This window comes from Nycticebus coucang, chromosome 6 (assembly GCF_027406575.1).
Source record: "Nycticebus coucang isolate mNycCou1 chromosome 6, mNycCou1.pri, whole genome shotgun sequence".
NCBI lineage: Eukaryota > Metazoa > Chordata > Mammalia > Primates > Lorisidae > Nycticebus > Nycticebus coucang.
Window position 1 is genome coordinate 85,242,892 of NC_069785.1, and position 26,885 is coordinate 85,269,776.

General features: G+C 50.8%; 1 protein-coding gene across 1 annotated transcript in view; it reads left to right on the forward strand.

Annotated features, from left to right (window-relative positions):
• The first annotated feature begins 221 nt into the window (after positions 1 to 221).
• The window catches only part of LOC128588749 (tetratricopeptide repeat protein 28-like), a 44,378-nt gene continuing 17,714 nt past the window's right edge, over positions 222 to 26,885 (forward strand). The window contains 3 exon segments of the mRNA XM_053595577.1: positions 222 to 229; positions 276 to 443; positions 16,021 to 16,165. Of these exon segments, the coding sequence (XP_053451552.1) occupies positions 222 to 229; positions 276 to 443; positions 16,021 to 16,165 (321 nt within the window).

Below are 26,885 nucleotides of genomic sequence, written 5' to 3' on the forward strand. Positions count from 1 at the left end.
GTGTGTGTCACACTTTATGGGGGCAAGACATGATTGCAAGAGGGACTTTACCTAACAATTGCAATCAGTGTAACTGGCTTATTGTACCCTCAATGAATCCCCAACAATAAAAAAAAAAAGAAGGAAAAAAAAAAAAGAAGAGAGCCTCAGGGACACTGACGAGGGTGAGGAGGGAGGAGGGCAATGCCAGCCTCGGTAGGAGGGATTCACTGGGTAGCAACATGGCTCAGTACCTCTGAGGGGATTTCCCTAGCTCAGCACTTCTGTGCTCTGAGAGGCTTTTTCTGCAATTTTTCCTGTAGGGCCTGTGCCAGCAGCAAGACAGAGAGTAAAGCTGGAGACATCATGGACCAGCAATTTGAAGAGATGAACAACAAACTCAACTCAGTCACTGACCCCACTGGCTTTCTGCGGATGGTTCGCCGCAATAACCTCTTTAACAGGTGCAAGTAGGGCTCCTTCCCTGGCCCTGTGCAGGGCAGGATTCTCTGAGTACAAATAATGTGCTTTTGCGGAAGCTCCTTCCAGCTGGTTAGGCATCTGGCTCATGTCACACGTTTACAGAAGCAAGTGTGATGCTTCCACAGCCCTGTGCTTGTCAGGGCCTCTGCTTCACAGCCGCACCTCCAGCTCAAGTGAAAACACAGTGACAGGCTTGATGTGACAATCCTCATTTGGCTAGGATGGGAGGCCCAGGGGAGGGTTGGCTGCTTCTCTGCATATCCTCAGAGCTGACTTCCTGAACACCCAGCAGAAGCCAGACAGAGTAGCCTCACGTCCTTCTTTGCCACTTTCTGCAAGTAATTCGCGAGCCAGGCACCTGAATCGGCTTCCTGGCCTGACGTTCGGGGAGTCCATCTCAGGAATGGAGATGGCAGCATTGCTGGAGGAAGAAACCAGGCTAAGAAAGCACTCATCCAGACCTAGGTCCACCCTATACCCCAAGGCCTCAGTTCCTTACTGCTGTCCCAAGTAGGCCTTAATGGTGTTAGGATGAGGTGGGGTTTAAATTACCAAGCCAGCGTGCCCCTTCATCTTTTTATCAGAACTGATACCCAAGCTGGGTCCATGTAAACTGGGGCAGGTGGTCAGAGTTGAGAGGCACCTGTCCCACTGTCATCTGGTTGCCTGGCAACAACCTGGGAGTACATTTTGATAGACCTCTCCAGAAAGACATCAGGTCCCTGCCACAGCCCAAGGGCCTCGCTTTAAAGGGCATCTGGTTGACCCTGGAACATAGGAGGGAAGTGACTGTGCACCAGGTAGGAGGCAGCCTCTGCTTGGCACCCCTACTGTGCTGGGCGTTGTGTGCTCTGTCTGTTCCTACTCCAGGCCCTGGTTTCCTCTCATTATTGTGCTGTCAGGGTGATAAACGTGTGTTTACTTTCCCAGAGCAGTGCTAAGGAGGAAGAGAGCCAAAGGCTGGGGACTTAGAAACTGGCAGCTTGATAGAGAGGAGTCCAAAACTTCAAGCTGGTTCAGCCCCGGTTCCGACTTCCCTACCACCTTTGCAGGCATCCCTCCTGGCTTCAGGTTTCATGTAGGGACATGCCATAGTCTGAGAGGTCTGGAAATGGGCCTGGACGCACATCCCTTCTCTACCAGTGTCTTGGCCATTGAGGTTATGTTCAACTCAGCCAGGTGATGTTATTCATGGTTATAAACTAGAAGAGCTCAGGGCATGGCCTTCGGCTCTGTTGCTTAGTAGCTATATGACACTGGGCAGGCAATTTCACCACTTCATCCTCAGTTTCCTAATCTCTGAAATGGGGACAGACTTCCCACCCTGTAGGTTTCCTTTAATGTGGGAATTAAAGGAGCTAATATATATAGATAAGGCATATACTTAAAAGCCACTGGTGGCCTTCTACAGTTTTGAGTAAAGTAGAAGAGCAATTACTGAACTTGAATTCTTAAGATAACGTGGGTAGATAAACTTTGGAGGGGTGAAACATGTATGTGCTTGTACAGCAGGAGGTGGCCACCCTGGATTGCACCTCTCCTACCCTGTATCCAGCCCTACCTCTCATCCTTCACGTGAGGGAGCTGCCAAGATAGAGCATCTGGCATCCATGGGGACCTGATAACGGGTGCTCCAGTAGTCAAGAGCCAGTCCCCCCGGGACCTCAGGCACTACAGAAGGAAAGGGGCAGGCCAGATGTATCTGGAACCTTAGCTTACTTACCACCCTGGGCCCAAGATGGGGTGCATTTTGGATGGTGGGGTTGTTCATTTGGGGAAGATGTTTTTTTTTTTTTTTTAATTTATTTATTTTTATTGTTAAATCAAAGCTGTGTACATTAGTGCAATCAAGGGGTACAATGTGCGGGTTTCATATATAATCTGAAATATTCTCATCAAACTGTTCAACGTAGCCTTCATGGCATTTTCTAGTTACTGTATGTAGGCATTTGCACTCTGCATTTAGTAAGTTTCGCCTGTACCAATTCTAAGATGCACCGTAGGTGTGGCCCCACCCATTACCCTCCCTCCACCAAAACCTCCCCCATACTTTCCCCTTCCTTGTGGGGAAGACATTTTATGTCCTTTCAGGCAGTTCTGAGATAGGTCCTGCGAGCACAATACTATGCATTAATTTGTTGGTTCATTTAAACAGTACAACCTGTGCCCCCCAGCCAGGCTGAGTATTAGTCCCAGCCCTGGGTACCTGATGGGGAGCATCAAGGCTTACAGCACTGGACCCTGAGCCCAGCTGACCAGCCACTCAGTACCTGGCTCCCTTGGTAAGGTGTGACCCAGCCACCCAGCTTGGGCCCTCAGTAGTACCTGTAGGAAAGCAAAGGAGTCAGAAGGGATCTGTGCAGACCCTTCCAATTCTGGACTTCTAGAAGATACCAGGGGCAGGTTGGATGAGGGAAACAGCCTGCATTCTTTCCACCTCAGTGTAGTGAGCCCTTAAGGGCCAGAAGAGTTTGCCACGCTGTGTGTTCTCTGCTGCCTTCCTGACCAGCCCCGGAAGAGGGAGCTCTGGATTCCATCCACAAGGGAGCAGAGCTACAGATGAGGACATCACAGAGGCAAATAGCGCAAGCTCTCACAGACTTCCAGGGCAGCCTCACGTCTTACAGATGAGCATACACATGCCAGGAGGATGGACACCTGCCCGTGAGCAGATGCCAAAGCTGGATTTCATTTCCGGACACACCTCCACCTGCCCTGCCAGTCTGTCCCTACCCTGCTGTGGAGTCTCAGGCCTCCCTTTCTGCCCCTTCCATGCCTAGAGATCTGTGCTAAGGAGTGTGCAGAATGGCTGAACAGAAGCTTTTCTGTAAACTCCTGTGAGTGATTAGCATTTGCAGAGTACTTATCCCCTGGAGCCCACAGAGGTGAAGTGGGAGCAGCCATGTGTGCAGGGCCTGTGTGCTGGAGCAGTACGGGCTCCTATTCCAGGGCTCTCCAGCTTACTGATTTCATGGATTCCGTGGCCCCCTTGTTCCTGAGCAGTTTGCAGACAGATTTGTCAATGAGGCTGCCAAGGCTAAAGCAAGTCAAGTGAGACTTGGCTTCAGATTTTTCTTTCTTGCCACTTTAGGAATTGGTCTTTGTTCTGCTATTGTTTTTGAGGTCTCTGCAGCCACTATTTTTCTTCTCACCTATGCACTTTTGTAGAAAACACATGTGCATTTTGAACTCAGGGCAGGCACCACCGTTGAATGAAAAACAAGGACACTTCTCTCACTGGTGTCCTGAGTCTGGTTGGTGTGGGCCCCAGAGGGCAGGCCAGCATCCCTAGACTCTAGAAGTGATGCTGAGGGCTGGTGGGCCAACAGGTGCATGTACAGAGTGGGAGGTATCCGTGGGAATGTATGTATGTGTTTGTGTTCGGAGTGTGCATTGGCTGTGTATGTATGGGGTGTGTGTGGTGTATTCGTGTTGGGTGGGGGGGCAGTCAGCAGATCACATTTGCTGTTAAAAAGAGGAGGAAGGTCAGCTCAGGATTTTGACTATATCCTGGTTCCCAGGCCCTAGGGCAGTGCCTTGACATTAAGGTTTGCCTATCCAGGATCATGTAGGACAGTACCCCAGGGAACTATCCTGACTTCTGTTGCCACCACTTGTGCAATATGTATCCTAGATTGAATTTTCTACATTATGGCTGTGTGAGTGACATGATATGGAGGGGGCTTTCCTGTTGCCCAGAGAGCAATGACCAGAGCCAAAACAAAGGACAAAGAAATGTTAAGCATCCCCACTCTACAGAGAGGTGCACAGGGGACCAGAGCCCTGCCTTAGGTCTCTGCAGCTTCCTCTAGCACCTGCCACACACTCCCTGCTCTCACAAAGACTGGGCAGGGAATCAGGTGAAAATCTTCCACCTGGTCAGGGTTCCCTCCCACAGAGAATCACTCACAAAACAGGATCTGCAAGAAGGGGAGGGAGCCATCATAGCCTACGGGGCCAGTTTCCCATGACGGTGGGATGGGAGAGCAGAAAGAGGGGTGGTCAGGTGAGATGGGCCAGCCACAGCTTGCTCTGCATGCCCGTGTGTGTGGTTGTCCTGCTGGGGGTTCATCGGGCTCAGCCCCTTACCTATTCCCTAGCCAGGAGGCTGTCTGCTGGCAGAGGACTGCACCAGCAAGACACAGGGTGTGCAGGCAGAGCTGGCCACGTCATCAGGGGGATGGAGGGAATCCCAGAGGGTCAGGCCCTGACAGTGGGGAGAGAGGGGTGCCTCCAGAGGCTGCCCTGTGTGTGTATCTTCATGGATGTGTGGTTGTGGTTTTGTATAAACATCCTCATGGGCCCTGCCTCAGGGATGTACTGAAGTGTGCTCAGGTGGTGCTACAGAAGTTCAGTGTAGCTTGGGAGGCCCTGTGCATGTGGATACCCTGCTGGTTATTGTATTCCTATGTTTGGGGACCTTTCTTTGGCGAGCCACATGGTACAGGGGGGAAATCTTGGACCTTGTTTGGAAACCTGCCCTTTACCCTTTATTGGTGGGTGGCCTTCATCGGAAAGTGAGGGTAAGTAATGCCTCCTGATGGAGCTGTTACCCGGATGTATTAAGGGTGCAGTGAGTGTGATGATGGCCGGGTAGATCCTGCTGTATAGTGAGCAGCTTATTTCTCTGCCCATCTTGAGTCTGAGGTTGACATGGCACCAAAGGCTCTGTTTTGGGAGTAAATCAACTACTCCAGAGATAAAATCTCCACCCAGAAAACTGACTGGATAGCTCCATGCTTCTTCCTGCAACAAACTCTCTCGAGTTGCGGACTGAATAAATGCAGAATCATGACCCAGTCAGACATCAGCTACAGCCACAGCCCTAGCTTTGAACCCCTAAGGTTCCATACCTAGCTTTCTGGGCAGTATCATGCCATCCCTGTCCCCTGCTGTTTGTTGTGGTCCCATGGCTTCTGGCTCAAACAGCTCTGACCTGGACCAGCCCCTGCCCATTCACCTCACTGTGGTTGTCCCGATCACAGGCCTTCCCTGCCAGTCGCTGTAACTGTTGGTTCTAGTCACCAGGCCTCAGGCAGGAGCTCCTGTCCCGTCTCTGCCTGTCCTAATACAGCTTCTGGAGGCACCAGGCTTCCCTACTCCCAGGTCAGCAAACCCCTGGTGTGCCCACATGCATACACTGTTTCACATGCTGTGCTTTCCAGGCAGCACCAATATAAATGAGGAGCAGGTATGAAATTAGATGACCTCTATCAGAAATTACTTTCAAAGCAGATCCATCAGGTAGTGACAAGTTTATTCAAAACAGAAAAGGAGTCCCAACAGATTGCCTGCAAATAACAAGTTAGCCAAGATATTTTAAGGCACAATTTCATTTATAAGTAGTTTTCCTTAACATTTGTTTATTGGTTCACTGTCTTTGTTCCAGAAATAATTTAAGACAGTTTACCAGAATTTACATGAATGCCACAAGATCGTATAAAAAAATTCACGGGTGAGAAATGTCGAGGTAGAAGAGAGGGAGTGAAGTTTATACACACAACCCAGAAACATGAAGCATTGCTAGAGATGGCCGCAGATTGGACTCTTGAGTTTTCCCAGGAGTAAAAGTAGAGAGGTCAGCTTCCTGCCTGATTTCCTAGTTCTGGCCCAGACCCCTGAATCAGAATCTTTGGTTTAATAAAGCCCCCAGGGGCTTCTTGTGAAAAGTGAAGTTTGGGCAGGGCTGCTGCACCTTTACCCCCACACCCCACCAGTGCAGTTTCTGATGGGATGCAGAGCACTAACCTCCAGCCCATTCTGCCCCGGCATTTGCCACATCTGTGGTGGCACCTCCAACCCCAGTAATCTTTTGCCCCAAACATAATTCACCACTAAGACCTGCATGTTCAACCCAGTGACATTTCTGGTCTCCTTCCCTTTTGTCTGTTACCATTGCCATGGCTGTTCCTTGAGCACTCACTGTTGCCATGAAATTATTTAATGTAATCCCAGGGATAGCCTCACAAGGCTGCTGATGCTCAGCAAGGTTAATCGCCCAAGTCTCCCCACTTGTAAGAGACAGGGTGAGATCTGGCCCTCGCTGGGTATGACTTGATCCCCCACACTGACCCCGTTACCAACCTCTTGAGGTATGCAATGGTCATCACTGCCTTCCCCTCTGTCTGGACTGCAGATCTTCTGACATCACTCTCTGCATGGGAGTCAAGTTGAAGTGTAGAGCTTGGCATTTGAGTCCTTCATAATTCCACCTTGCCGTCCTTTCCATCTCCTGTGACATTGTCCCCACTCCCTCTGTCCTAACCCACAGGAACCTTGGACCTGCCCTTTCACGCCTTAGAGCAGTGGTTCTCAACCTTCCTAATGCCTCCTAACGCCACGACCCTTTAATATAGTTCTTCATGTGGTGGTGACCCCAACCATAAAATTATTTTCATTGCTACTTCATAATTGTAATTTTGCTACTGTTATGAATCGTAACGTAACTATCTGATACGCCGGATGTATTTTCATTGTTACAAAGGGGTCATGACCCACAGGTTGAGAACTGCTGCCTTAGAGGCTTTGGTTGGGCATGAGGACATGGCCAAAGAGAGCTTCCCCCCTGAAGTGCCGTCTCAAACACAGCGTCTTTTATGAATCCATCTTGGCTTGCCCTGACTGGGAATAGTTTCTCCTTTCTCTGCAGTTTCCCGGTGTTTGATCTGTTGGGTAGGGAGCCACTGCCGTTTGCTTTGTATTCATTACCTGTGTGTGTGCCCTTTCACTGCCCAGGCTGCACACTTGCCCAGGCCAGGTCATGTGTGCTCACTCTGGGTCCCCAAAGTGCCTAGGACAATGCCTGTCATTAAGTAGATGCAGGTATTTGCTCCCTTACAGGAAGATGGAAGGACAGATGAAACAGACATCAAATAACCATAATAACAGCAATACAAAGACAACAATGGTTTCAGGGAGTGTATATTGGTTACTTGCCGAACACCCAGTGTGGTGGTGAGTGCTTTATGCGCATTAGCTGTGGAGGTACTAATGACACTGAGTCATCGAGAAGTAAATTAGTTGCCCCGTGTCCCACAGCTAGAAAAGGTCAGAGGCAGCTTTAGGATCCAGGCCTGTCAGACTCCAAAGACAGTGCTCCACCTCCCCGCACACACCTATCTAACTCTCTTGCCAAGTCATCCACCTGGCCTTTGCCTGGACTCCCTCAGAAACAGGGAGCTTAAAACATCCTGTCTTTGGAAAACTGTGATTAATCCAACTCTGGGGATTCTTTGTGAACTATTGAATAGGACCCAGAGGTCTGTTGTGGGGGGGACTGGCTTGGACCCACAAATTGCCTGAGGGTACAGAACCCTTTGGAAAGGGGTTTGCTGTAGTGTGGGCATGTAACAGCTGGGCAGGCTACACACACAGAATTATTGTCTCTTCTTCCCTGCCTTGAGCACGTGTTGAGCCTGCCCCTCAGGCCTCTTCTGACCTCTGACTGGGGACAGGAGGAAGAGCCTGTGTAAGGGTGGCCTGGGCATCAGGTTCTTCCACGGTGACCATCTGCAGGCTTAACTGCAGAGCCTTATGCATGGGACAGGAAAGAACAGATGGCCATAGCAAAGTGCCCCAAGTGGGTAGAGACCAGGCATCACCCCCTGCTGCTGTGGCTCCTTCAGGAGGAGAGCCCCTCTTGGTGGAGGTGTGTGTGTCACAGCCCTTAGCTTAGGCAGGAACCCTACCACGACCCTAATGTGTCCACAAGAGTTCAAGATCAAGGGGAGAGAGGCCACTTGCATCACCAGTCTTATCCCTAGGCTTGAGAGGAGCCAGGTGCCACTGGGAGAGCAGGGTTGCTGCCAGAGTCTGCCCAGCCTGTGGCTCTTCTCCTGAGGAGGAGACAGGCACTTGGTAATTAAGAAGGTGAACAGGCAGAAAGTGCCAGCAGCTTACTGAATAAGTACTTAAAATGTAGCATTTGACAGGTTCACCTCCCAGAGGAGACAACCTTTTGTATAAGGATGTTCAAGGAGGGAAGTCACTGAATGGTTTCAGAATACTTTTTTTTTTTTTTAATTGAATTTGAGGCATTTCTGGCTAATTGAATATAATGGATTTGCCAATTAATTTTTCTCTTGGTACTTTAAAACTCAAGTTCAAATTTCAGGCCAGCTCCTATCTCTCAGAAGATGCAGCTCAGTTCAGGGCCCCAGAGGTGGTTTTGGAACATCCTGGTCAGGGCTGAGTTGGGGACAGTCCCAATAGGCCAGGGCTTCACTGTCTGCAAGTGCAGTCCTTGCTGGTGAGGCCGGAGGCACCATCTGAGTGAGTGTGACAATGAGTGAGGGTCGGAGGCAGGGTCCCCCAGGTTCAGCTGAGTGCAGGTGTGAGCTGAGTGAAAGTGTGTGATAAAGACATCCTGAGAAGGCGAGGACCACTGTCTGATCAGAGGAGAAATGGCAGGGCTGGGGAAAGGCAGCCAGGCCCTGAATGAACCATGACCGTGGAGGAAGCTGTTCTTCTCTCCTTCTTTCTCCCTGTACACCTGGGGGCAGGCTCTGCTCACAGATGGCCCCTGGAAACATGCTTCGGGTAGTGTCTGTTGGTCAAGCTAGAGGGCACAAGTGAGGTGAGGGTCCAGGGCCTGATGCTGAACACCACTAGACCTTGGGCTCCCTGGAGAACAGAGGCCTCCCCAGGCTGCACACATCCTGCTACCTGTCTGCGCAGGGCACTAGGACCCTACCCCGGACAGTACTACCTGACCTAGGCTTACTTATCAGTTTCAGTGGTGGGCCTGGGAGTAAAGAGGATTTAAATGACATATACACACTACAGCCCAACTCTGGGCTACCTGAGAAGATGCCCCATATCAGTTCCCTACCTACCCCACCCTTCCCTTATCCTCAGTATGTTATGGCCAAATGTGCCCTGGGTGAATGTTCCTGGCCCATGTCTAGATAGATCAAGAAGGACCCAAGCTCCTGGTTGGGAATTGAGCCCCTGAGGACCTGGAAGGCACAGGGAGGAGGAAAAGACACTCAAAGAAGGCCTTGGCTCTGGGGCCTGTGTCCAAGCTTATTCAAGCATGTGTGTACAAGCAGCTGTCAGGCTTTGCTTGGTTTTCATTAGATTGTGAATGCCAGGAGGGCAAGCACCAAACTTCCCTGTTCATTGTATCTCCCCTGCAGCTGGCCCAGGCTAGCCATCTGGACAGCCCTCAGTGAGCAGGCGATGAATGGGCAACTGAAAATCATCATTTCTCCTTGGTGCTGTGGGGAACAGAGCCTTCCCTGGGTTAGCTTGCCCCTTTTTTTCACAGGCACCCTTCCTAGCTGCCTCTCCTCAGACCAAGAGTCTGCCTCTCCCAGGCCACCTGCCTGTGGGTTAATGTACACATAGTAGCCACCCCCGCCCAGCCTGTGGTTTCAGAGTACTGGTCTCTGAGAGTACCTGAGACTGCCCCATGCTCTGGTGTGCTGGTTCCTCCCTCTAAGCCTCCTGAGCAGCCTTCCTACAGAGACAGGCTGGCTGCTGCCCCCCTACAGTCTTCAGGCTTGGGTAGAGCCCACTTCTCAGTCTCGCCTGAGGGAAAATGGAGCCTGCTCCCCTTGTTTCCATCTGTTAACACCGTATAGACACTTTCTTTTTTTTTTTTTCCTTTGGAGACAGAGTGTCACTTTGTCACCCTGGGTAGAGTACCGTTGCATCATAGCTCACAGCAACCTCCAACTCCTGGGCTTAGGCAATTCTCTTGCCTCAGCCTCCCAAGTAGCTGGGACTACAAGCGCCTGCCACAACGCCCAGCTATTTTTTTGTTTGTTTGTTTTTGTAGAGACAGAGTCTCACTTTATGGCCCTCGGTAGAGTGCCGTGGCCTCACACAGCTCACAGCAACCTCCAACTCCTGGGCTAAAGCAATTCTCTTGCCTCAGCCTCCCGAGTAGCTGGGACTACAGACGCCTGCCACAACGCCCGGCTATTTTTTTTTTTTTTGGTTGCAGTTTGGCCGGGGCCGGGTTTGAACCCGCCACCCTCGGTATATGGGGCCAGCGCCCTACCGACTGAGCCACAGGCACCGCCCGTATAGACACTTTCTTACGGACAGTGAAGTGCTGTGTTTGGCACATGGGGTGTGGGATGACCTGATTCTTCAAGCCCAGGCTGCTGCAGAAATACTGCCTTGGAAACCAGTTCAGGGGGCGCAGAGCAGAGGAGGTTGAGGTGATCTGTTGCCCCAGAAGGCAGGGCATGCCGGCTTCGCAGGGAAGGAGCCATCCCAGCTTCCTGAAAGAGTTCATTTGGCTCGAGTAAAGGTGGTTGGTTTCGCTTTCACCAGTATGAAAACCCGAGAAAGCAACGTGTGTGTTGGGGTGAGAAGACTCTCCTGCTGCTATCTGCACTGTGAACTAACACCCCTCTCTAAGCCGAGCCCGGATGGGAGGCAGGGGACCTGAAGCCCACCTGGGCAGGCATAGCCTTGGTGTGGGCTGCCCACCAGCAGCAATACAGCTGTCTTCTGCGGCTGCAAATCAATCCGCCCCTGCCTCAGGAACAGATCGCTTCATCCTCCCTGAAGGGGAGATTCAACAGCAAGTGCAGCCCAGACCAGCTAGTGTTCGTCATCATTCCAGAGACAGGAACCACACCCCTGATGCCTCTGCCCCCTCGGGGCTCTTCACATTATCATCTTTATGTGCAGAGACCAAGCACTGGCCTCAGTTCTCCTACCTCACCACACAGACTGCATGCTGCGAGAAAATGAATATTTCTGCAGAAGTAAATTAATAAATATCATCTGAGGAATGAGCTAATGAAAACAGTGCTGTGTGCAAAGATCTCTGCTGAGAGCTAGGCTGTCAATTAGCCCGACTGGGTCCCACCGTCAGCGGACTGGCCGGGAGGAGAGGCATCTAGCGCCACCTGCCGGAGTTCTGGGGAGGTGCCGCTGGGAAGCCTGGGAGGGGCTGCCTGTGGTCAGCACCACCTTCAGGAACTTGGTGGCTGGCAAAGTGCAGCAAAAACGGTCTATGAACCAAGTGTATGGTGCCCCATGATCATATTAATATACACAGCTATGATAAATAAATAAATAAATACCCATCCTGACCAAGTGGGAGGCCTGACCCCATGGCTGCCTTGTGGCTTTGTGCAGATCTCTTGCCCTCTCTGAACCTTGATTCCCCCTCTGTGAAGAAGGAGCAAACCTGTTAAGTGAGACAGATGTGCAGGACTGGCTGTGTCCTCTCCTCTAGGCCAAATTCCTAAATGGGCAGCACAGCCCCTGGGGTGGCTCACATTCCCACAACATAGGATGCATGTTTCCACCCCCCTTTCAAAGCTCCCAATCTAGTAAGTACTTGGAAAGCACTATCCTCTCATCTCAGAGTCCAGGGAGCTGAGGCAGCCTCTGTGAGCAATCTGCCCGCCTGGGACTCAGAGCCCAGGGACCTGCTGCCATCTACCTGGGACTTAGAGGCCCTAAACTGCACTTCACCACGGGGGCACGTACAGCTGTGCCAACTTTCAAGGGGCTCACCCTTACCAGCTCACAGCAATCTACACAAGGCAGCTATGGCAGTAAGGACTGTACAGGTGAGAAAACCTCAGGCCTACCAGTACAGAAAGGGGTAGTGTCCTGGAGTATGAGTCCCAGCCTGAGCCCCTCCCCATGTCTGCACCTCTGGGAGACTCCCAGAATCCACGGACTATCAGTCCCTCTTGACATTGATAGTGCCCCCTATTTCTCTGTCCCTGGGCCTGCCACTGCTAGAACAGCTTTCCAATGGGGATTAGCCACATGCTGCTGCTGTTGAGGCAGAGTGAGGCCGGACCACCAGTGTGAAGAAGCTGGAGACAGATGCTGCCTGGACTGTTGCAAAAGAACAGGTGTGTGCAGACAGGCAGGGGAGCCATCGCCAGGGGCTAAGTAGGTAGCAGCACGTGCCTCTGGCCCTGGAAGAAGGTCTTGTATGGATTTTACTTTGACCTTAAATTATGGTTTCAGGTTGGTTGGTTTTTTGTTTGTTTGTTGTTTTATAATATAACCACTAACGGACTATTTCCGGGCTTTTATCTTCATTTTGAAAGGGATATCCCTTATGATAGGTGCCCTTCACTGACGAGCAGCCCAGATCAGAGGGGTGTTCCCAGGGGGCTTTCTGCCTGACCTGTGCAGGAGGCCTTGCGGGCTGGTGGCTAATCCCCATTGGAAAGCTGTTCTAGGAGATGTTGCTACAGAGATAGTTGGTCTGTGAGTTTCCAGGCCATAAGGGGGGCAGAAGTCAGCAAGCGTCAGTGGAGCACAGGTAGCCTGGAAGCCTGGAAAGAGCAGAACAAGGTCAAATGTCAGGCAGGGAGGCTTTGCTGAGGTTTAGTGGTGGGCTTCCACTGACAAGGGTGCCTGCCCTGTCCATCCCATCAGGGTCTGGTTCTCGAATAATCTACACTGCCTGGAAACATACCACATGGTCAGAGAGGGTCTCCTAGGAAACCTCCCGAGATCAAACAAGTACCTTTAACAGCTGCACGTTTACCAGCTCTGGCCAAGGCTTCTGATTGGCTTTCCCAACTGAAGTTGGCCTTTAGTTAGGCTAACATAAAGTCTGATCATAGCTGCTCTGTGCAGCACAGTCCTGGGAGGATGGGGGAAAGCTCTCAGAGAGAGATGTGGACATAGATGGGCTTCCTTTGCTCTTCTCCTAGAAAGGACCTGGGAGCATACTGGGAAAAGCTTGATCAGGCAAGCCTGGTTGTCTAAAGAGGCAACCAGGCCTGCTTCTATCCACAGATAACCCCAGACCCTCCAACCTGGCCACTGGGTCCACTTTCTTCTCCAGCCCTCATCCCTGACCCTCTGTTCACATGCCCCTCACATGCACTGCCCCAGTCTCCATTTCCCAAAGTTGTGCCTTTGCTCATGTTGTTCCTCTGCTTAGAATGTCCACCAGGCAGGCTAACTCCAAATCCTCTCTGGTGGCCCAGATCAAATGGTGCTTCTCCACAGTCTTTCCTTAGCTCCAGTGACCAGCATTTGGCGTCAGGGACTTGTACGTCTGTGCCCCTCACCTCTGTTGGCACCTGCTGCAGGGATCCACAGCCTGGCCCCTTGTGGACCACTGTGCCTGGCACATTACGGGCAGTTTCACATGTGAGATGGTTAATACTGCTGGACCCCTCTAGGTACCTCTAACCCTCCCAGCTTTCAGTGAAAAGACACACTCTGTCTGTCTAGCTGAGCCTCCCAGGCCTCAGCTGGTTCTCGACACTGTGCAGCCATCCCCTCCGATCCTCATACTCCTGCCTGAGGCAGCGTCACCCCTTCTTATAGACCACGAAGCAACATCCAGATTCGAACCCTGCTGACATTCCACCACCTCCCTCCAGACATTTTCTTTGAATTGGTGTCAGACTTCAGCCCTTCCTGGAACTTCCTTGTGCTGCTCAGCACCGGCAACAGAGGTGCCCACCCCGGCCTCCAGGGACTGCCCAGGCTGACATTTTGTGTTCCTCAGAGAGGGGTCAAATGGGTTGGGGGTTAGGTTCTGATTGGTTGGACTAAGTAGCCAAGCTTTAGACCAACCAGAAGGAGCCCCTGTGTCTCCCTGGGCAGCCAGGACTATCATAGTCTCCTTATACCCCAGTGGGAAGCTGAGAAGAACTTCCAGAGCTGGGTGCTCTTCCTCCAGAAGGGGCCTTTTTAGATCTGAGCAAGAGGGACCTGGGGTGTGTGGAGCATCCCTCTCAGTTGCTGTGAAGATCTGGGGCTACAGCATTGTCTGGGGACATGGCACTCTTTGGACACCTTCGGTGGGATTGATGTGACCCAGGTACCTCAGGTGGGGTACCTGAGCCCACAGTCCCAGTGCTGTCTCCATTGTGAAGCTCTTGCACAGGAACAAGACACTGGGGGCTCCTGCTGCCCTGCCTGCTGTCTGCGTGGCACTGTGGGCTCTTTAGAGGCACACTCCCTGTCTGTTGACAATGTGCATGCACGCACGTGTGTGTGTGTGTGTTAACAAACAGTGCTGTGACAGACACTGTGTGTCACGCCAGAGCATCTCCCCTGGAGAGCAATTTGGTAATCTCTCCTTCAGGGGAGAATTGCTCTTTGCAGTGTATTCCACAGAATTAAGTGAGCCTCTGAGTGTCACTCCAGGGTTATCTGTGCTTCACTGGCTCTGATGGCAAAGGCACTCTGCAGCCCCCATCACTTGTAATTACACATTTACAGAGTGAGCAAGACCAAGAAGCAGACAAGAGCAGCTTCTCCAGCCCTCCGAGTCCTGCTGTTCTGTTCTCCACTCCCAGGCAGCAGGCTAGGGGGCGAGGATGCTCAGAGCTTGGCTCAGCAAGGCCCTAGAATTTAGGTCAAGTGGGACATTGTGGAGATCATGCTGAAGCATGGAGGGCTGTGGGTAGAAGCCATACCTGGAAAGCATCAACAAATCTTTCAAATCATTTCTTTTGATGTCACAGCTCCTGGGCTGGCCTAGGAGGGAAAGCAGCCTTCTGGTGTTTTCTTAGGCAACAATCAAGGTGCTGTTCCTACCAACAGCCCAGAGTTCCTACTGGAGCTCAGCAGTATATCTAGTTTAAGGGACCGTCTTTGGGGTCTTAGAATACATAGCAGAAACTCCAAAACTGTGCACAGTGTCTAAATCAAGGTTAAGAGGTCTCTGAGTGTCTAATCATCATGCAGAGAGACTGGCCAGGCCAATAGGGCAGGTGCTGAGAGGACACAGGTGGTCAGCCTCACAGCTACATTGGAAACAGGATTCCCCTGCCTGTGCCTCTTCTCTGCTCACCTGTGCATTTTGTCCTCTGTAGGTCTCCAAAGAATATCCCATGCCTGATAGACAGCCAGTGCTCAGGAAACATTTTCTAAATGAATGGATGGGTGGATGCTCTCATCATGTGTTGGAAGTATGAAAATTAGAGTCCTTGGGGAAAATGCCTCTTATTTAATAAAACTATACCTAAAAACATTGGAACAGAAATTGAAAAGCAAAACAAAACAACGTAGCCAACCACCCATGGACTGACCCACTGGGCAGGGACTGCCCAGCCAGCAGCTCCCAGCACCCCCACCTGACAAGCTGTGGGGCCAGGGGCCTCCAAGGCTTTGCTGTGCTAGGGCTCAGGTGGGTGCCCATCAGCTGCTCTGAGCCCAGGCTGGGGCCAACACACTCTTTGTCTTGTCTGAGGCTCCCCTGCCATAAATTAGTTGGCACTGGGGCACCATCCTCACCAGCATGGTGGCTGCACTGATTGCTAATGGTTCTCATGTTTGCCTGCACACAACCACTCCACACAGGACATAATTAAATCCTTTGAAAAGCACTCTGGGACATTTGATTATGTACAAAAACTCCATAGAAATGTAAGCTGTTATGTGCAGCTGGTTTACTCTGTGGTTTCTGATGGTGCTCACTCTGCTATGAAAATTACCTTGAAGGGAAGAGCGGGGAGGCCGGTGGCAGCACTGCTGCGGAGCCTCATGCCCCACCATCCGTGGGGCAGCACAGCTGAGAACAATGGTGGGGAGCCCTTCCCCCACCCTGCCTCCTGCCCACACAGGCCCTAATTGATCCCTCTGCCCTTCTCTCCCCAGGAGTTGCCAGAGCATGACAAGCCTGTGCAGTCATGCTGTGTCGCCGACCCAGGATGGGACCTCCTCTCTTCCCAGGAGGCAGAGCTCGTTCACTAAGCCCCCTCTCCGTGCCCTGTATGACCTGCTCATAGCGCCCATGGAAGGGGTAAGTGCCTCCCAGGGGCATGAGGCTCCTTGGTGTCAGAACACGTCATTTACCAGGCAGTGCCCCCGTGTACCCCCTTAGATACACAGCTGGGCTCCCAGGACAACTGGAGGCTTTCCAGAACACATGACTTCTCTGTCTAGCTTCTCAGCATTTGAAAGCTAAAGTGGATGCATGTTCTTGGCTGGCTGCTGGTTAGTGAATGAGGCCTTGAGCTTCCAATTGGCAAACCTGGGTTCAAGTCCTAGCTCTGCTCCTTACAAGACAGGTGCCTGTTCAGTGCAGTGATCCAGGGGCTCAGGGAGGTGCAGTCACCAGCAAGACCAAGCATGGACCCCTCGTGCCCGAGGCCAAGGCTGCCCTGCCCACCCAGCAGATGTCATGGGGGACATGGCCGTGGCCCTGCTGTTTCCAGAGGGCGTCTTCCCCTCTTGCATCCACACCCTTCTGGGTCTCAGTGCTTCTCCTTCTCTCATTCTACCTTCCTCTTTCTCTTGGCCTCAGACGATATCAGGAATCACTGACGTCATCTTTTGAGTCCAGTGCTAAAGGCAGCCTTGCATGAGCTGCCTCACACAGATTTTCTGTGGTATTTCACCTGCTCTGGTCTTTGCACATCGCTTTTTAATTCGCTAACTATGTGGGAAAGGCTGAAGGGCTCAGGATCTTTATGAATCCCAATGGGGAGCCCATCAGGTGCCCGTGCACTGTCAAGAACTCCCAGCAGGCCTGAAGCAGGCATGGGGGCAGCTCACATCTCAGCTGGAGTGTGGCCCTTCCTCTGCAATAGCTCTCACTGGTGTTGGGGTGACCCCTGAGTGGCTCTTCCACTCCAGCCACCCTACCTTTCCTTGCCTGGCCTTCCAGGGCTGTGTCGCTGCTTGCCTGGTCTCCGTAAGGAGGCTGCGCTACCTGCCAGTGCTCTGGACTTCCCCTGGCTCCGGGAGATGGGTGTGGTATAAAGTGCAAAGCTTCAGGGAGCTGGCAGAGGGGGACCCTAGTGAAGCTGCCTCCCCACCTGGAGTATCTGTTTCCTCATTGGAAAATGAGGATAATCCCTTCATGGGTGTCAGAGTAAAGCAGGCAAGGATGAGATAACAGTGGAAAGCACCTGAGGTAGCAGCAGTAAACGTACACCCGGCGAGCTGCGGCCGCTGTCCCCAGACACCTCCTCTAAGTGTGGAGTCACTGCCACTGCCCCTCGGAGCCTTCCCTGCACTCCTGGGCCTCCTGGATCTGATCACATCATACACAGAGGCCTGGCCCAGTCCTCCCCTCTCCTGCAATGCCAGTCCTTAGATTCACCAGCCATCCTTCCCTTCTTAGGATTATTATCCTCTCCTGTGTCCTTTTAATGAGGTGACCAAAACTGCAGCAAGCTCTCCACCTCAGAGCTTCTCAGCTGCCCCGATAACTTACCCTGATTTATGTGCCATACCTTGGAGGAAGAAATACATACCTAGACCCTGAGGCTGCTTTTTTCATGTTTCCTTTACTGCCACTGACTGTCATGCAGACCATTTTGGTGACTTACTTCCAGCCTTCCCTCCTCCTCACCCTGAGGTCTGCATTTCCCACGGATCCCATGCCGCTGAAGGTTAGTTGGGCCCTCCATTCTTCACCCATTGGGCCTTCCGAGTCCCTATGTGTTTCTCCTTTTGCATTCAGGTCTCCAGATTAGTCCTCTGTCAATGTTGAATTGTCAGGTGGGGGCCTAGCAGGGAGACTGGCTATGTCTGTCACCTCCAGCCCTGGTAAGCCTCAGGCCATCCGGACCTGCCCCTCCTGCCCAGCTCATGTTGCCTCCTCTTGGAGCCTTCCTGAACCCTTCATCTCTCTCTGCACCGCCGGACCCCTTACCTACCAGATGTCTTTTACGGTACCTGATAGAGTCAGTTCTGCCGTGTACACCTCATCCATGGAGTCAGCCAACAATGGATTGAGAATATTCAGGAAAAAAAATACCACAAAGTTCCAAAAAGCAAAACTTGAATTTGCCACATTCTGAGTACTACACCGAATCCACAGGAGTGCAGTACTGTGCAGGCATTGCATTAAATATTACAAGAAATCTAGAGATTTAAAGTGTGCAGGAGGGCACACTTTAAATGCGAAGGTTATATTTAAACACCGTGCGAAGGTTATATTTAAACACCGTGCCATTTTATATCAGAGACTTGAGCATTCGAGGATTTTGGTATCTTTGGAGGTTCTGGAACCAATCCCCATCCGATACTGAGGGCAACTGCATTTGACTGGACACAGAACACGCCTCTCATCCTCTACCTTGCCTCCCATGCCACACTTCTGAGGCAAGGACTGACGCTCATCTCTGTGCCCCCAGCAGCTGGTCTGGGGCCAGGTACCCCTTAGCACTCAGTAGGGTTTATGGAAGGGTATGTGGTCCAAAGCTGCTTTTGCATTTTGGGTCTAGTTTGGCCTAGAAAGCAGAAGCCCCAAGAAAGAAATCAGCTAACAAGCTTTTTGTGGCCCCTTTTGGGTGGAGCCTGGGCACTTTCAGCAAGGAGAACCAGAAAGAAGGGGCCGGGCCTGCCCTTGAAGAGCTTTAGATCTAGTGAACTGTCTCTACCCCTGACCCCAGTGCCCATCAGCTAGCAGGGTTATTTCAGGGTGGGGTCATAGCCCCGTTGATATGGGTCCATGTCAGGTGAAGGGAGTGACTTGGGCTCTGTGGTTGAGGCAGAAGTCCCCTTGGTGGACACCACCAAGAGGAAGCCAAGGGCTGAGGGCTGGAGGTGGCCCTGCCCTGATCCACCCTGGGGCTTCCACCCAGGAGAGAACTGCTGCAGTGCCACAGGTCATCCTGGCAGGGGATCCTCTGAATTTATAAAATCTGCACCATGTTTTTTAGACAGTTTTTCTCCCTGAGGACTTTCCCCTATGACTCAAAAAATAAAAATATGCCATTGGCATTGGTGGTAGCTGGCACCTGGACAACCTGATTTTCCCTCAGTGGTTCTAGGAAGTGGGAAGGTTTATGGACTTGAGTCTCAAACAGGTTAGAACAACGATCAGAATCATGTCTTTATAAACTAGGAAAAGGAAAAAGCCCTGCCACCAGATGTGTGACAGCTTCTTAAAGGCCACTGGTAGCACCCTCTGCGTCCACTCCTTCAGGAGCTGGCTGTGTGGGCTCAGGTGCTGGCCAGGCACCTGCTATCGGGGCTGCAGTCTTACCTGGAAACAAGGCCTTCAGTTAGAAAGTTCGTCCTTATTACCTGATAGCCAGAAATATTCTCTCATGAATTAGGTGTCTGAACATAGTGAGGAAGTTTGGCTGCTTCACATGAGACATAGGGGAAACCTTTTTAAAGCCACTGAAGTAAATTATCACAGCAAGAGCTATTCTTTGGCAAACTGAAACGATCTATTGTGTTTCATTAGAAACACTTAACTGAAAAGTTGGAACCTAATTTAAGAGTCCTGTCCATCCCTAGTTTTATCCATTTATTCAACAAATACTTACTGACATGTGCCAGGCATACAACTATCCTGAACACAAGAGGAGACAGCCCAGAAGCTGGACCAGGGGCCCCCTGTCTTCTATCTGATCACTCACCAGCTGTGCTAATTGGGGGTGAGCAGGCCAGCACCAGAGGCTGGTAGGCTGCACAGAGTTGTGACAGGTCAGCCTGGGTAGATGCCTTGGTCACCCCTCAGCAGGCCACCCAAGTGGAGAAGGAGGCCTGGATTATTGCCTTCCTTTTCACTGCAAGCAGCCGCACCCAGTAGGGGGCGACATGACGCCATCAAACAGCCCCCAGACCCTGCCCCTGTCAGTTGCCAGGCAGAGCCAGACCTGTCTCCACCTTTTCAGTAAGAATACAAATCAAAACCAAAGGTCCACGATTATGAATCACTGACACTTCAAGACTAAAACGATTAGCCTCTTCACATGGGGCATGTAATTATTTAAGCAACTGCCCTTGTTTAGCCGCAGTCCTGTAGCTAAGGGACTAGGTCAGACAGTGTGAAAAGTAGAACAGAATAATATTTTGCTGTAGGCCTTGCACCAGTGTTTGATTTAATTTGGCTTAAGGGGAGCACTGTCGTGGCTTTTTCCAGGAATCATGCTGTCCTTTGCTGTCAGGATGGGGGCAAGCACGTGCACTTATCTTTGAAGAGAGCCTAGTTACATCTGCACATGAGCCATCATCAAACATTAGGTCAAATCCTATCTGATACCTAAAGGAGAAAATGTCACCAAAGAAAGGTTGCAAATGTTTAGTGTGAAAGGGACTAGAATGTGTTTGCATCTGTGGCACTAGTTTTAATCTAATTAGAACAAAGGGTGGTAATCTGTGCCTCTGACCTGGAATCTCCCTGATTGTTGAAAGGACAGATCGTGGACCAATCCTGGCCCCACAACCTGAGAGTCTGAAGCAGGGCCCTCTCCCTCAGCCACATGCATGTGGCAAGGCCCTGTGGGGCTGCTATAGGCAAAGCTCCTTGTGTACCTGTCAGCTTGCAGGTGGGACCTTTGTCCAAAGGCAGAAGCTGCCATAATCAAGGAATCAGCTTTGCAGTAGGAAATTCCCTAGGTTTGGTCAAATCACTCTTCAAAATTCCAGACTTGGAGACCTTTTGGGATCCTGGGAGTCTAGACTTACTCTGCTTACAGAGTCTCTGCCATCCTTATCTTTCTTATTTTCCTTTATTTAAATTCCCTATTTCATCTCGTTAAAGTATTAAAAACCAAAATTATAGGACAGGTAGCAAGAGTGAATTATTTGATCAGAAAGAAAAGCATTACTCATTCACCTCTACTCATGATTAATCCGGCTGTGGAGTAATCTGTTTAAGATGCTAGATGCTTACTAAATACTTGATATCCATGGCAGTTTGGTGAACTGCCTTCTTCAACACTGGAGCAGGGGAATTCACCTAAGACTTCTTATCTAAGGTGGAAATGGAGACTAACTCTGCCAAGGGCTCAACCATGAGGATAGCTTAGCTTTAGCCTGATTGTGACTGTGATTACTGCCCTGGGAAAAAGGACTCTCTTGGTGCTTTGTAAAATGTCCCTTGCAAAATCAAGTAACATTATATTACTGTCAACTTATCCTATGACAAATGCAATGGGAATGAGACTGACCAATTTGGTGCTGGTTTCTTTTTTTTTTTTTTTTTTTTTGAGGGGGGAGGTTGCAGTTTTTGGCTGGGGCTGGGTTTGAACCCGCTACCTCCAGCATATGGGGTCGGCGCCCTACTCTTTGAGCCACAGGCACGGCCCATGCATGTTTTCTATTTTCTAAACAAATTGGTGGTCTTGGAGATTGCAGGGCAAATGCAGAACATTTTCGGGGCACAAATAGATTTCTATTTGCTATAGAAAACGTCAGAGCTAGGTTCTAAAATATGGGGTGGAGGATGGGGCCCTTGAGACTGGCAGCCCCACTGCCAGGCTGTCTAATTGATTTCTGATTGAGACAGCTGTAGTAATATTGAAATGAGGACAGATGTCACCCAAGGACAACAGGCATTTCTACAACTGATTAGGAGGAGGAAAAATGGAGGCAATTACTGGCAAGCTATCTTTATGACTAAACTGATGGTGAGAACACCTTGAATAATTGGTGGGTTCTGGCAGGTAAATGGTGTCCTCAGTGGGTCCTGCTGTTAGGCCAGTGTCATCTGAGTGCTGGCTCTATCCTAGCTGATGGTTCAGCAAGCAGCCATCTCAGCCTCACCATGGCAGGTTCTGGGCAGGCCCAGGTATTTCTGCCATTGAGGGTGGAAGTCTCGGTTTTACCAGGTCAGCCAAGATAGAGAGCGGTTCCCACACTACAGAGGGTCCTGTGGCTCTAGCAGTCCCTCTGAGCTGAATTTGGCTAAGGTTGGACCCTGGGTATCAGTAGTCCCCTCTGGCTTTTGCTGGCCATTGTTGGTCATGCTTCTCCAACACCCACATCCCACCCTTCCCTTCCTGGGTTCTTTAGACAAACCAATGGGCTGTTATTTGGTTGAGCAGTTGAATATGTTGAATTTTTACTTCCTAATTTTTAGCTGGAATGCAATGTCTATGATCTTAGTAGGTTTCGGTCATGGCCTGAGGGTTATTTCCAGTAGGTAATGTGATATTTGTTAAAACTGTATATATCCACCCATGACAACAAAGTTTCTTGGAAGTATCACAGAAAATGTTCCTCCTCTGCCTTAAACAGTTCTTTTGGATCAATTCACTCAATCAAAAATATGAGTCAGCAAAAACTCCAAAGCCCTGAACATACACAGTTATGGGGTGTTCCGATTCCCAGAAATTCTATGCTGCTGGAATCCTTATTATATACAGTAAAGTCCAGTTCACCCCAAATCTAATCAGCCCCAAATCTTGTGGACCCAGGATTTTTCTTTCCTTCTTCCTTGATGATCAGGGATTTCCATTCCTCTGGCTTATGAAGCTGTGAAGCCCTGAGAGGCCTGTTGTGTCTTCCCGACAAAGGACACTTTTCATGCAGTGTATTGTGGAGGCTGCTTATTGATCCTATGAACCTTGGCGATGCACATGGAACACATATTTCCTTTTCTTTCTTTTTTTTTTTTTTAGACACTGTCTCACTCTAATTGCTCTGGGTAGAGTGCCCTGGCATCATAGCTCACAGCATCCTCAAACTCCTGGGTTCTAGTGATCCTCTTGCCTCAGCCTCCCAAGAAGCCAGGACTATAGATACCCACCACCATGCCAGCTAGTTTTTCTATTTTTAATAGGCTGATGTCAAACTCCTGAGCTGAAGCAATCCGCCAACCTCGGCCTCCCAGAGTGCTAGGATTACTGTCATGAATCACCATGCCTGGCCAGAATACATAGTTTTTAAGCTGAAGATCAGGACCTGTGCAATATAACATCTGATATCGGTGCTTTCTGGATGGCACGACACCTCTGGTAACCAGAGATGCATATGGAAGAGTCCTACTGACCAAAATGGTCATTGAGTCGAAACCTTCAGGATCCATGGGGGTTGCTGGGAGAAGTACAGGCTTACAAATTTGACTTCAGGGTGGTGGCTCAGTAAGCGGCTGTGGATGGCAGTGAAGGTGAAATGAAGATGAGGTAAGGGGGATGTGGTGACATCTGTCTTTCTTAATCCCTGGGTTACAATTGACACCTGGATGCTCCAGAGAGGCATTTTGTGTGTGTGTGTGGGGGGGTGTTTTAGCCATATGTTTATAAAACCAAAGGGAATGAGTTGTGCTAGAAAATAATGAAGGCTATGTCAACTTATTCCAGCCACCTGAGCCAGCTGTAAGTTCATATTTGACCCTTATGTCTAGAGTGCCAACTGGGCATCAGGTGCGGTAAGAGGTGTTCAACATGCTGCCACAGCTCCCACTGTGTCACAGGCCTGGAAGGAGTGGGCATTAGCACTGTCCTATGGGTTTGGAAACTGAGGTGCAAGGAAGCAAATGTCTTGTGGGAGTGCTCAGAGGCCCTGCCCCCACGCCAGCTTAGCCTTCCTTCTTTGTCACCACACGCCACCCACCTACCAACTACACATCACTGGGAGCACCCTGGCACAGCAGACTCACCCAGACTTCATAGCACAGGCCTCTCCTTAGAATCCCTGTCCCTTTCCTCCAGAATATGCCTTCCCTTCCTTGCCTGCTGGACAAGGTCTTCCATTCTTCTAGGACCATCAGGAGACAGGAACCACCCAATAGGCTAACCAGGGAAGTTCAATATATAGAATTATCACCTATGAGAAGAGAGAGTACCTATAAGATACAAGGAACTATATGGTTCTCTAGGGCTGAGGGAGTGTGCTCAGGTAAGGATGAATACTGGAGGAGGTGGGGCTCAGCCCACAGGACAGAGACACGTTCACTGCCTGGCCCGGCCAGAGGCAGTCTGGATTGCTGGGCAGGCAGTGGGTCCCTATCTGATGCAGATGGGAATGCAGCAGTTGGCAAAGGCATCCTACACCCATGGGAGTGGGGGTGCCTGCAGAAGCAGGAGGCCTCTGGAGCATGGGGTTTCCACATAGACAAGGCTGTGGGAGGTGATTGCTGGGCCAAGACTGCAAGGTGCTGGAGGGACAGCGTTCTGAGCCCATGTTTGGACAGATCCACTGATGTCCTCACACCCAATGCTGACCCCCGGCTAGAAGCAGAGCCCCTTCATCCTCAGTGCCCTGTCCTGACAAAGCTCAGCACTGTGCCCACTCACTGGGAGAAATGGCTGAAGGAATGCCACCTGTTGCAGGGGGATCATGATGGGGCCCCTGGAGCTAAGAGGTGACAGACTGATGGCAGCCCCACAAAGTCACTTCCAGTGTGCTCACTACTCACCCATCAAAAGGAACAACCCTCCCCCAGGGCAAAGGTTGCACCTTAAAAGTACCCTTATCATTCCTGGGCCACGGGGCAGCCCTGCAGCACTGTAGATGGTGGCCTCCCTGCTGGAGAACTTTGTCTTTCCTGCTTCTCTCACCCAGCTTGGCACACAGTAAGTTCTCAAGTAATATTTGCTGCCTGGACCCAACACCACAGCCAGGGTTGTGGCCCATAGGTGAGAGTGAGGGGCGGTGCCCTTGAGGATTGTATAGGTCCTAGTATACCTGGCCTCTTCATCTTATTCTGCTTCAAAAGATCCAATTTCTAGAAATTTTGGAGGTCAAAAAACCTGAGCCTTTGATACAATTTATTGGACTCTGTTACAGTTGCTACTGTAAGGCCAATGCCTGAGCCATTTTATCTTTCAAAACCCAAGACTTAAGAACCAGAAGATACTGTCTCCTGGGCTGACAGCCCCAGGCCCAGAGCAGCATTTCCTTGAACATCCCTCCTTTGTCATCTAACCGACAATATGTAATGTGGATAGAGACATCGTTTTCTTTTCCCTTTTCAAGTTCACATTGGATAACAGCTAATCTTGCTGTGCAAGGGCAGCGCTCCTCCAGGTGCAGAACTCAGAAGTCAGCGTGCAGGTGTCTTCTCCAGCATGTCCAGTCAGTCTGCCCACTGCCTTTTAACCAGAGCTATCAGTCTGCCATCTGACCCATCTCGCCACAAGCCCGCATCATTGAGAGAGCAGCTGTGGCTGTCACCTACCTCTTTTCACGCTGCCTGGACAGGAGTCCCATTTGGGGGTCCTCACCCAGGTTTGTATGCACGTGCCAGGCTTGGTACCAGCCAGTGGGTGCTATCCCAGTCCTAGAAATTGGGATACGAGTTTCAGAGAGCAGCCTCCCAATCTCCCAGGCTTTGGCTTTAGATTATGTCCTCTCCTGACCCACCAAGGTCGCTAGCAAGTCTCCTTGTCCTCTCACAGCATGCATTGCCTTGGTCTGAGTTACTCAGAACAGCCTCCTACAGTGCAGGCTGCCTCCCAGTGCGTCATGGGGCTCAGCTGGAGAAGGCCTGGCAGGTCCCTGCAGCCTGGGAGGACACTTTCTGGCCTGACTTTCAGGCCCTCTATGGTCTAGCTCCTGTGTCTTTCCCAGCATTCTCGGGCTGGGCCTTCCCCAACCAGGGCAGCCTCTTGGGAAGGGCAGAGCCGTGAGCTCAGGTAGGCACTCCCACCCTCAGGGCTGAAATTCCCCCTGCTGCGGTGCTGTTAATATCCAACAGTATTGATTCTCACTCAATAATGGCTTCCTATGTATATTTTATTTCTTTAAGCACAGAGACTGTCCTAAACTTACAGTACTTCCTATAGTCTACTGTGGGCACCAGTGGCTAGTGGGAAAACCAAGGCCTGGTTGTGAGAGTGACTTCCAGCAGCAGGGCCACATGAGATGACCCCCACTGCCCTTCATGGAGTGTCAGAGAAAACACACAAGCTGCCTTCAGGGACATATGGTCACTGGTCTTTAAGCTTGTGCCTCAGATGGGAAGGTTTTGTGGGTAGTTAGTGGAGTTCCCGTAAGGACACACTGCCAATGCCGTCTCTAAGCTGGCTCCAGCCTGTTTAGTTCCCTTTTCTTGCCCAGCTTCCCCTTGGTTCCCACATTTAGGTGCTTCCATGACCAGTCTTGTCTACAGAGGCAGGTGTCCCAGTGAAGGCAGTGGCCTGTGGGATGACATCTGACAGAGACCTGGGTGGCAGGAGCCCTGGAGGACCTACAGAGCTGGCATCTTGCCACAACAAGGCCTGGTGACTCCAGAACCATTGAGGGTGGGTCAAGTTTTTTACATGGCAGGTGGCTCGAGCCCTATGTTACCCACATCTCAGGCAGCACAGCTCTCACTGAGCAGTGGGTGATTATCACTGTCACAGCCCTTGACCCTATCTTTGAGGTCAGGATGTCATCAGCTCTGCCACTGGGCTGGTTTCACTTCCCTGGCACACTCCAGTGGGTGGTGGCACTGCCTCCAGAGCAGCCCCCCAGAGCCATCTCTACCCACAGGTAATCAGATGGCCCAAGGAGGGGAATGCAGGCACCTGGGCCTGCAGCTCTCCTCACCTCCCTGTACTAACCCAGAATCATCCACAGACAGCATGGTGGGAGGGGACCTGTGACACCCGTTTCTTCCTTCCTAGACTGTATACTAGTTCATTTATCCCTTCTTGGGAAATACTGTAACTCTTAAAGCAAATGAGAAACAAATTGGGCTGATGATTTTTATTTGTGCTTTATTCAAATGTAGCTAGAATTTTTTAAATAAAGAAGAAAAAAAACAAACAAACAAACATAAGGGGCTGTAGAGACTGAACATCCTGCCAGGCATGTGTCACTTTGGGTTAGCCGAGTGCCTCTGC